Source organism: Oreochromis niloticus, linkage group LG7 (assembly GCF_001858045.2).
Source record: "Oreochromis niloticus isolate F11D_XX linkage group LG7, O_niloticus_UMD_NMBU, whole genome shotgun sequence".
In the NCBI taxonomy this organism is placed as follows: domain Eukaryota; kingdom Metazoa; phylum Chordata; class Actinopteri; order Cichliformes; family Cichlidae; genus Oreochromis; species Oreochromis niloticus.
In genome coordinates, this window is record NC_031972.2 from 6,868,028 (window position 1) to 6,879,606 (window position 11,579).

The 11,579-nt window shown below is 40.4% G+C and overlaps 1 protein-coding gene across 1 annotated transcript; it reads right to left on the reverse strand.

The window, feature by feature from the left end:
• Window positions 1-1,565: 1,565 nt before the first annotated feature.
• On the reverse strand, window positions 1,566-11,579 carry map1lc3b (microtubule-associated protein 1 light chain 3 beta). The gene is made up of 4 exons (XM_003439438.5): window positions 11,321-11,579; window positions 7,985-8,040; window positions 3,953-4,059; window positions 1,566-3,294 (listed from the first exon to the last, which is right to left on the reverse strand). The coding sequence occupies exons 1-4, from the start codon at window positions 11,358-11,360 to the stop codon at window positions 3,117-3,119; spliced, it is 381 nt and encodes a 126-aa protein (XP_003439486.1). The 5' UTR covers window positions 11,361-11,579; the 3' UTR covers window positions 1,566-3,116.

Consider the following 11,579-nt stretch of genomic DNA (forward strand, 5'->3'; position numbering starts at 1 on the left):
TTTTATCAGGAAGTACAAAATCTTTTTTTTTCTAGTTGTTTGAAGGATTTAACTAAGCTGAATAGCATGCTGTCTAACCAGATACTGACTCTGGATGGCATTACTTTGGCCTCCAGTAACACTGTGAGGAATCTTGGGAACCAGTTTTGACCAGAATATGTCCTTCAAGGCTCATATTAAACAAATATGTAGGACTGCTTTCTTCCATTTGTGGAATATCTGTAAAATTGGAAACGACCTGTCTCAAAATGTGATTCTGAAAAGCTAGTTTATGCAGTTATTACTTCCAGGCTGGACTACTGTAATTCGTTATTATCAGGATGTCCTAAAAACTCCCTGGAAAGCCTTCAATTAATCCAAAATGCTGCAGCAACAGTACTGACAGGGACTAGAAAGAGAGAGCAGATTTCTCCTGTATTGGCTTCCCTTCATTGGCTCCCCGTTAAATCTTGAATCAAATATAAAATGCCTCTCCTCACATACAAGGTCTTGAATAATCAGGCCCCATCTTATCTCGTAATACTGTATCACCACATTAGGGCACTTTGCTCTAAGACTGTGAGCTTACTTGTGGTTCCTATGGTATTTAAAAGTAGAATGGGAGGCAGAGCCTTCAGCTTTCAGGCCTGTCTTCTGTGGAACCAGCTCCCAGTCTGGATTTTGAGACAGACACCATCTCTACTTTTAAGATTAGGCTTAAAACTTTCCTTTTTGATAAGGCATATAGATAGGCCTGGATCAGGTGACCCTGAATCCTTCCCTAGTTACGCTGCAATGGACGTAGGCTACTCAGAGTTTCCCATGAGGCACTGAGTGTTTCTTTTTCAGTCACTGTGTGTTTATACACCTCCCTGCATTTAATCATTAGTTATTATTAATCTCTGGCTCTCTTCCACAGCATGTCTTGTCCGGTCACACAGCCCCTCCGGCCCCTCCCTGTGTCTGGTTCTCCTGAAACTTTCTTCCAGTAAAAGGAATTTTTCCTTCCCCACTGTCTGATTGTTTTCTGTATTATTGTCTCTATTCTCGTATTTAAAGGAGGAATAATTTGACCGTGTCATTTTTTTTTCACTAATAAGATTTATTAAATTATTTCTAGATGCTTTAGGCCTGAGAAACAGTGATTGCAGCGCTAGTTTCCACACTGTTGTTGAAATTCTCTAAACTGCCTAACATTTGGTGTTTTTGCTGTGTTACTGCTATGATCCTGTCTGCTCTGGTTCAATCTAATTGATTTTCAGTGTAAAGAACTCAAGAGGGTTGCCATTCAGCACTAAACAAGCAACAGACAAGGTGAATAGTCAGTAGGGCAATCACGTATTTTATGTGCATCTTTTATACAAATAGGCGATCAGCTGTTGGACATGCAAGCACAGAAGTCATTAAATGGCATTTCATTGTTTATGATGCCTATAAGTGGCTTAAAATACTCAAATTAGTCTAATCAACTAATACTGGAGTAGTACAAACTACAGCATCACCTTTTAATGCTGTCTTTTCACATATGTAGCAGTAATGAAGTCAATTTAGGGTTTAATCGTCAGAAAAAACAAAACACAGGAACCTTTTTTTTTCTCCTTTTATTGTTTACAAAATACCAACATAAATACATAAAGGAGGCTGTGTGATATTGCTGTATGTGGATGTGTGTGAAACAGAGGAGCAGGCCGAAAGGACAATGCGCACACCCACACACACACACACACACACACAAATGCTCCACCCCTCTGTTACATACACACAGTGGCTTGAACTATATGTACTGCAGACAGCGAAGAGTCGCAACACATCGTACAGTCAAATTAAAAAAAACAAACATATTAAATAAAGGAACCAAAAAGATAAAAATACTGTGATATAAAGCAGCTGAAACTCAAATCTGTGAAAGAGTGCTGCCCTTTAAAAACCTACTGGGCAGGTGTAAATTCCTAAATTCCCCTGCAGTGACAGTGCTTGTTGTAATTCAGTGAAGTGAAACTGAACAGCAGTGACAGCTCTGGGAAAAATCAGCCCTGTGGGTTAAAGGGAAAAAAAAAAAAAAAACCACAACCAGATACGATACTCGTGAACCTGCCTGTGTTTTGCTCTTTCCAATCATCGTTTCTGCAAAAAAATATGAATTAAAAAAAAAAAAAAAAAAAAAAGGATGAGGACATGCAAACTCCTCCCCATTTTTTTCCTTACAGCAACACCATCAATCCTCCATTCACTCGTGCAATCAGACCACGCTCCTCATAGTGTGTCCAAAAATCAACTTGGTTACACTCACATCGGAACCCCTTTTATATTCAAAGTCAACAATATCTGTACACCAAGGCATCTTTTTTCCTTCTTCTCTTTTTCTTTGTTTGGTGGACTACAATCATCTGTTTCAAGAGCAAAGCAGATTCCTAACATCATACAGCGAGGATGCTTCAGACTACAAAATGCAGGGAGGTATAAAAACGGCAAAGAAGGAGGACCGTGAAGGGAATGTGACGACACGTGACGCTTAAGGATCTTCTCTTCTTAATTTTCAAATCTCTCTGGCAAAAGAAATCCCCAAGCTTTATCTTCTAACTGCAACAGAAGGCTGGCTTTGTTCATTGTCTAATGTATATATAGAGACACAGATAAGTGGTGAGCCTCACCACCTTTTTATGTAACATCACTACCTGAAATGTATATATACATTAATATAAATACAGCCTAGGAGACGTGTAGCCACAACACTGGAAACTGAAAATGCCATCAACACGTAAATGCCAGAGGACAGGATTTATCCAGAGAGGACAACAACAAAGAGGAAAGACTCTTATTGGCCTGAGTCAGTTACATTTTAGGTGGGGTGGGGATTTCTCTACCTAAACTCTGCTGTTTCTGGTCACCCCTTGCGGCTTTATGCTACAGGCTGAGAGTGGCGGCACACAGACACATAACCAGGACCAATATGAGCTGACAGACGATCAGATGCTGTGTTTAGATTTAGCAGTTTGTGTCTGTGTTCTAGTTCTTACAGTTAATACTCAAAAGGATGTGACAAGAAACATGAAAGGGGGAACGGGGAAACTAAAAACTACAACTGTCCAGTCGCCGGGTCCAGTGGAAGAAGAAACGGAGGGATGAAGGAAGGTCGTTCACTGGGCAGTCGTGGTAGCGCCGAAGGTTTCCTGGGAGGCGTATACCATGTAGAGGAAGCCATCTTGGTCGCGCTCTCGCTCGTACACCTCAGAGATAGCGGCCGACACAGACACCATACTGTGACCGTTAACCAGCAGGAAGAAAGCCTGGTTGGAGTTTAGCTGGAGGCGCCTCCTGGTGGGGAATGAAAGACATGACAAGAGTGAGGAAAAGGGGAGACAAAAGGAGAAAGCGAGAGGGAAAAAATATCTTAAGTATAAATTCTGGATAGGAGAGGAAACGAAGACGAGTTAGAAGAGAAAGAAAATCAAGAAGTGGAATAAAATAGGACATTTAGAGAAAGACAGAAAAGGAAACGTATGGAAAAAATATGGCATCCATCTGTTTAGTCCTTCTTCCCTCCATCCATCCATCCATCCATCCATAATAAGTTTGCTAGCTCAGAAAAGTGCAACAAAGGTTTGATATATTAAGGTCATGAAAAACACAGAACATGGAATGAGTAAGTAAGAAGAATATATATATGCAAATATGTTTTATATGTAACAAATATGCAAAACAGATTAAAGAAAGAAGAGGAGAAATTTAAAAAAGGAGAATGAAATAAATGCCAGGAAAAGGGATGAAGATGTTTTTTTTTTTTTAAAAAAGGAAACGGGAAAGCCAAAGAAAGAGAGCAGATGAAAGGAAATTAAAAGAAGTGAAAGTGAAGGAAAAGACAAAGATAAAAGAGGAGTTAGAGACATTTAAGAAAAGCAAACAAAACTGAAGAGGAGAAAATGATGAATGTAAAGGAAAGACCGTGAGGAGAGGAGGAGAGGTCAGCGTCTACCTGATGATCTTGATGAGTTCGCTCATGTTGACATGGTCTGGCACCAGGAACTTGGTCTTGTCCAGTACGGGGAGCTGCTTTTCTCCTTTATATCTCTCAATGATCACCTGCAGGAGGCAAAAACATTATCAGCAATTCATTTCTCCTCTTTTTCTTCTTTTAGCTGGTCAGCTTCCATGAATGGTGCATTTCCTGTGCCCTTTGTGTGTCTGAAAGTGCTCTGAGACCAGTGAGATGTAATAAGGAAGCTTGAGCTGCCAATATCAGATGGAGAGGTTAAATAAAAGAACACAGCTCTCTGCCACACAGTCGGGTCCTTGTGAATCTAAATCCACATCTACTGGATCAAGATTTGCGTTAGACTTGAAAGGGAATGCCATTGTTTTACTAAGATACGTAAGATGGGTTTCAAACCCACAGGATAAGACTCCACTTCAGAAAGAATCACAATCAGACTCTGTATTAAAGGCTGGGAAAACCCAATTTAACTCACAGTGATGTGCTGGATAAACAAAGGCTGTCAGCCTCTACTTAATGCTCTAAAGCGGCCTATAAGTTCAACAACGAATCAAAGCTTCTCTTAACAAAAAAGAACCAATCACTGTCAGTCAGTCCGCACTCACAATCTTTGTTTCTGATCACATGTTTTGTCTTAATTAGCTGTTTTAACCGATGGAGTGCAACTACTAGGGAAAACAAGAATGCAAATCCAGCTCAGTTCAGGTGACAATGATGACGAGTGACTGGTTAGCTGTGGAGAACTAATATAGCAGTGGGGTTGTGTTTTTTAGCACAACTTTCCTCGTTTGTTACACAAATATTTGAGACACTTCTCTGTGTTTAACCTGTCTTATTCAAAATGTAGACACCATTATTCCTTTCTTTTTTTAGAGCCTGCCTAGCAGCAGGCATTACTCCCTCTTTCCGCTTTAGGAAAGCTGCTAATTCTAACATGTCTCAGCTGTGAGCAGAACACAATCTTCTGTTGTCGGCTGCAGGAGTGAACAAGATGTTTCATGCACTCGCGTTTCAGGAAATGAAAAACCAAGATTATGCTGTTATTGTGTGTTATTGTTCAGTGTTGCTTAAATGGACTGAGGCAACACCGCACCCTCTGATGGTGCATGGTTTAAAACGATAAATAGTCCAGTGCAAATCTTGTGTCCTTTGTTGGAATCTGGTTGAAACCTGGTTGAACTTGTGGTTTTTGTTACAAATCAACAGCTCTTATGAGGTTAAGCCTATACTAGAGCTTATATAGTTAAGGCTATAGTACATAACCAACTTTGCCATATTTCTCCTGGGTCAGCTAACCAATCAGAGCAGATTATTTGGGAAGGAAAACTCTTCACAAAGGTCACAGGAGCTAGAAAGAATTTGAGTGCATTAGGTACTCTGTGTTTATCACCTTCTGCTGCAGCGAGCAGGATATGAAAAATATACTCTTCTAGTAGACCCTCAAAATTAAAGTTATGGCATTTTATAATGACCACATTGGTACTAATGAAGCCATGCACCACAGCACTGAAGGTTTGTAGACTCTACCCCACGGAGGTCCCTGTGACCTGACATTACACAACATTAGCACACTGTGTGATAGCACAGACGTCAGCTACACAAAATTCTTGCAACTGAGTGAGTGTCCTACATGCTCGCCTCACCCAGTGCAAACCACAGAAGTCCACGAGTGTGTGAGAGGCTGCCTGGGTCTGAGTGACCTACATTTTGTCATCAGATGAACACAAATTGTGTGAATGCTTGCGTGCCCTTCAATTAGTTGTGAGTGTGCAGACGCTGCACTACAAGGGCACCAAGTGCAAACTGGAAAACAGTCTAATGAGAACAATTACTTGTCTGTATGCATGTCCACAAGTGAGTATAATACCAGCATGATGATCACCTGTTGACAAAGGGAAACTTCAGATTTACAGTCCAGACCACAGTCCTAAGGGTTTCTAGCACTAATCCAGTGAGACCTGCTGACCCAGAGCATCCTCAGCTTTCGCTTGGCATGCTAATGCATTTCATCTGGGCAGAAAAGCAGCGGCCTCAATAAACCTCTTCACTATTTCTGCTGAATGTGCCACAAGACAATGACAAAGCTGCTTTCACAGGCCGGTGATTTGTAGACTGACTAGTGTTTAAATTAAGTTAAAAGGTTAGAGCAGCTGTTTAGTTCAGAAATCCTTATTTTATATTTTATTAGTAAGTAAAAGATAAAGACATTCTAATATTTAAGCCTCACAGATGAGAAAATGTACTGCTTTTCTTTCTCCAGACTTTCAATATTGTTGTGTTAGGGGCTGTTTATCAAGCAATGCAAGTGAAAATAAAACTGCAATCAGTTTGGGACATTGGAAATTGGTTTGCTGTTTTGTTAAATTTATTTTTTCAAAGTAATTGGTTTGTATATTATTTCAGATAACAAAAGACTATTTGTCTGCTTCCACACTGACCAAGAATATTTGATCATTTTTTTAAGAATATTTCATTATTATTTTTAGCCAATGTCATCCATGATTGATTTACTAGTGCACAGCTCCATCAGTCTTTTAAAGTTTACTGTGCAGCTGGCTGACTGGCCAGAGCTCATTCAGTTGCTTTCCCAGAGAGGTCTTCATCCCACAGTTGAACCTACTCCTGCTTACACAAAGTACTTGGTAATTCAAATATTTGCACAGAAGAAACTTATAATTTAAAATTGTCTGCAGGCAGCATGGCTGTTGGGTTCTCAATCACCCAGGTCATGGCAGTTTCAAGTGCTTGAAAAGAAGATAAGTGGGTTCTTTATGTTTGTGAAGACATTTTACATTTTTTCAATTTAATTCAACTTTATTTATATAGCGCCAAATCATTACAGCAGTTGCATCAAGGCACTTTATATTGCATGGTAAAGATCGTACAATAACAAAGAGGAAACCTCTGTAATCAGATGAGCCTCTATAAGCAAGCAATTGATAGTGGAAAGTAAAAACTCCCTTTTAACAGGGCGAAACCTCAACCATGCGCAGGGAGGAGCAAAGTCCAAAATGCTCCTTCAGTTCTAAAACAACCAAACCAAACAATCACTCCACAAATGAATGGCACAGAGCAGGTGGGAGGGCCACATCAACAGGACAGCACTCTGCTGTACACCTGCACCTGAAAGGACACTCTTTTGAGGATCCCAAAAGTCACATTTTGGACTGAGAAGACAGATGGTCTTCTTGTTAAGACTCAGTAGAATTGTCTGTTTTTCCATTTCACATTTCAATAAATCACTCAACCAATTTCCCTTTTCCCAGCAAAAGATAAAGAAATGTGGCAAAAGAGTGATGCAAGACTTTTGCAGAGTACTATATCACCTGAAGTATTTAGCAATGTGCTGACCCCGGTGTATTGTGAAAGCAGAACACTACTGAGTCTGACCCTAATGTGAAAGCTATTAGCAGTCTGCCTCTCTCCACCTCCTTCAGGCTCCGCTTTGGCTGTCTGGGTGGAGTTACATTACAGTGACACAGCACATCTGCCTCTGGTCTCATACTTACTGTGACACGGCAGTTTATAACCCTGGGGAGCACACAGGAAGCGTGCACAAACACACAGACGAGAAGAGCCCTCACATGAAACGACAGGTGGAAAGCTGTGCTGACACTCTATCTTACTGACAAAATGAGCAGGTGAAACACGAGGTGTGCGTTTGTTTATTGGTGGTTGCTAAGAGGTGCAGGCCACTTATATGGTAATGCAGCTGCACCCACTTTTAACACAAGATTCCAGAAAAAAAACAGCTGCTACATCACAATTGCTAAAATGATAGAATAAATGCATCTCCAACAGAGTCGACGGGAAAATCCCATCGAGGAACAGAAAGCTCTTTCAGACAAAGACAAAAGACCTTTAATCAGTCGCTGTGAGCTACAACCAGGAAATATGCGGTAACATTTTCTACTGCAGAAAGTTCCTGTGTGCTGCTTTGCACATCACACTTGTCCACAACCACACCAACATCACTGTCAGCTTCAGGCATTTTAAACATGTACTTTAACTCACAGGTATTTTGTTGGGGTGCTGCTCCCGGATCAGTCTGACATCTTCTACTCGCTGTTCTGTGGAGCAGAAAAAAAGGTCAGTAGACATCAACCAGAATGAGCTGATAAAAGACAAACACAGGCAATGACAAATAAGGCAAAAAAAGAAAAGAAAAGAAAAAAAGCTGGCAGCAAATCCCATCCTATTTGCATGCTGTTTGTTTTACATATCCCTATCTGCACGGTAATATCTTTGGTTCTCATATCAGGTGACTGTTTTTACAACCTGTGGTTCAACAGGTTTGTGAGGTGATGCACATCAGACCAAACAATGTCACAGCTGTAAGTGGCTGCCTACTAATTTCTGAAACAGATTATAAAAGCATCCCGTTAAACATTTATAACACCGGTAAGCTTTATGTACTAGACAGATCTATAGTTTAGAATATGTCTTCTCTCATATTTGGCTTTGGTACAAGCTGTTTTAGGAATCCTTATTGGCTGTCCTAAACAAAGAGGGCAGCAGGTGGGTGCTGTTGCTGTGTTCACAGCCTGGGATGAGCATATTATCTGATACCGGCTCTTACTGACATCATACATAGCCAAGAGCAGAAAAAAAAATGTCTGAAACAGAGTGCGGTTTCAGAGGACGGGGAGCACTTGTACACACACTTGCCTCTATAGTTGAAATTTTAGTCACGTTCAGTATGAGCAACCACTATTTTAACAGTGTATATATGCAAGAACATAAGGAAAACCATAATAGGTCCAATTCAACTAAAAAAAGAAAAAGTAGGATTACAGACATGGAGCATATGAAGCACAGGATCACACGGGAACAAACTGCTTACTGGGGTAAAGTGCTCGAGTGAAAACAAGATGGGCTTTTCTAAAATCCACTCATAGTGCAACAGCATCTGAAGTGATTAGCAGATCATTAGGCAAAAATTATGATCCACTTATTATCTATTCAAAGTCTGCACTGATTACTGGGATTGCAAATCTTGTGTGCGTTTCTCGAACATGTGCATTCTAGTTCCTTGGAAAGCTTGGCTGAAAGTGGACCTAATAATTGGGTTTTTTCTCCACAGTAATAACTCAAAGACTGGATTAAAATTCTACCATTTAATTGGTCTGTTTCTTTGCAATGGTTAGCAGATATGCGTGTCATTGCAGTGCAACTGTATAGCTTATAGATACAGCTGTGGTTGCTTTTGACTCCAGAAAACAGGGATAAAAATGAGTCCAAAACCAACATGTGGCAACGTCATTTTTGTACACACAGTCTACACCCAGCACATATGACCAAAAATATCACCTTCTACTTGCTGCAGTCTGAGCTGACAACAGCAGCACTACCTACTTGAACTAAACATCAGATTTAGGACCTTGAATTACCTGAATGGAGTAGAGACAATAAAAAAAATTGAAGCTCTGAGTTTCTGGTGTCCCTGTGACCCACCGCTAAAAGAAGTGGTTGTTCAGAAAACTGTGTGGCCACTGTAAGACTGTCTAACTAAATTAACTGGTTAACATGCTGCGGCCAAAACACAAATGTTTATCTTCATGCTAAAACTGAAAAAAAATTATATTACTTCATTATTCCACAAATGCGTTTCAATCAGAAACAAGGAAGTTCTGCATGCGTCAGTCTCTCATGACCTGACCATGAAGGGGGACAGAAAAACCAACTAAATGGGAAGCAAATGACTTTGAGGTTAAAAGGATCTGCTTTTTAAATATATTTGTTGTGCAATATTGGGAATTAGTCAGTTACCTCAAGGGGACACTGGAAAACTCCCTTAAGGTTCCTGAGTCATTCTATGACAAGCCTAGTAACTACGTAATGGATCATTTATTTAAAAAAACTAAACATGTGGGGCTAGATTATTCTGTCCACGGAGGACAGTAACACAAAGATTAGATAAAAGGCAACATCACTACCAGCTAGTGACCCTTATCACAGTGTAAACATTCATGTATACACACAAAACAGTTTCTGAATTGGCAATATTACAAAAATTTTCACATGACCACATTAACCAGCAGTTTTTGGACCAGACTTGTTGGACCGTCACAGCTTCATGCCAACTTCAACATCCTCATATGTACACATAACACGTTTGTCAGTGCAGGCTGGAACTCACACGTTCCGTTTGTGTATATTTAGACCAATAACAGGAAGGTAAACATGAAGCTCATATATGTTTAGTCATGCTGGGAAACATATTTCTAACGTTGAAGGCAGCAAGTACACATCATTGTTTATTAGGTAGTAATTATGATATGGACTGAACCTTCCCCCCAACCCACCCCCACATTAAGTTAAAAAGTTATCTACTTATATAACAGTACTCTTTGGTTTCATTATTATTTTACTTAAATATTAAATACATTCATCCAAATTTCATCTTTCCATTGAGATTAAAAAGCTATTTTTAAAATTTTCATCAAATTTGAATCATTCGTATGATTTGTAAGGATGTTCAAAATTCGAGCAGCAAAACTAACAACACCAAACAAAAACTAAAACGACAACACCAAAAAAAGGTTCTAATATTTTTAAGTTCTAGCCATCAAGTCTATTGAACTCACTTCATGATTTTCATCGTTTTGTTACAAGCAGCAAACCCAATAAACAGGATAAGAGTGTTAAACAATCTGGTTTATATTGCGTTATGGAAACTTGGCAGTGAGTTTGCAGGCCTTACATTTAGCTCTGTGGGCTGGAAACATAAGTGAAAGTATCCTCTGCATCGAGGCTATATGGCCTGTGCACCAAAACCAAAGACGAAAGAAGAAAAACAGGAAGAAAGAAAATAAAGAAAGACACGTAAACTCCACGTGTTCAGGTGCAGTTTTACATTTTCTCCTCTTTTAAACTCTTTTCTTCTCCTCCACAAACTGTCCCATCCCCCAATCCTGCAGCTCTCCTCTCTCTGCCCTGCATTTCGACACCACTTTGTTTTCCTCGCACTGCTCTCGCACAAGTAAACACTTCAGAGACACGGGCCAGCAGCTCACAGTCTCCTCATGTTCGACTACATCTAAAGCTCCACGAGTGGAAGCAACTGTCTTTCTTCTATAAGTTAAAAGGAGCACAGGCCCAACGAGGAGGCTGACTCTGCTAATCATGAGCAGCAGAAATTAGAAGTAGCCTGACAAAATGTAGGCTGATACTCGGCACGGGGATAACAACTAACCCCCACCTGGCCTGTGCAAGCCAACGCTGTGATTCACTTTTGCGCAGTTCAGAGGACAATTCGGGGCACAACCGAAAACCCACCTGGTTAGACAAACGACCCGAGGCGGAGAAGCAGAGCAAGAAATGTTAAAAACAAGCAGCTGTAAGACCTACCGAATGTCCTTCTTTGTTTGAAGGTTTTTTCTGAAGGCATGTTGCGCCAAAGTCGGTCAGCTGGCAGTAGGTGAAAGCGGAGGTAGCGTCTGTTTAGAAGCAGCGATATAAAAGCTAAAAACAACGTATAAAACTATCCGTGTCCGCGGTGCTGGCAGCTTATTAGCGAAACACTAACGAATAGACACGAGCCCCTAGCTGGTTTGATGTCGTCGCTTCCTTCCTCTGTTTTTGTCAGCGCGAGCTGGAGCAAGCAAAA

Coding starts and splice junctions, on each gene's coding strand:
- map1lc3b (XM_003439438.5), bottom strand. CDS start 11,360: ATGCCTTCAGAAAAAACCTTCAAACAAAGAAGGACATTCG. Junction 8,041..11,320: donor CAAACAAAGAAGGACATTCG/GTAGGTCTTACA, acceptor TCTGCTCCACAG/AACAGCGAGTAGAAGATGTC. Junction 3,295..3,952: donor GAACTCATCAAGATCATCAG/GTAGACGCTGAC, acceptor ATTCCCCACCAG/GAGGCGCCTCCAGCTAAACT.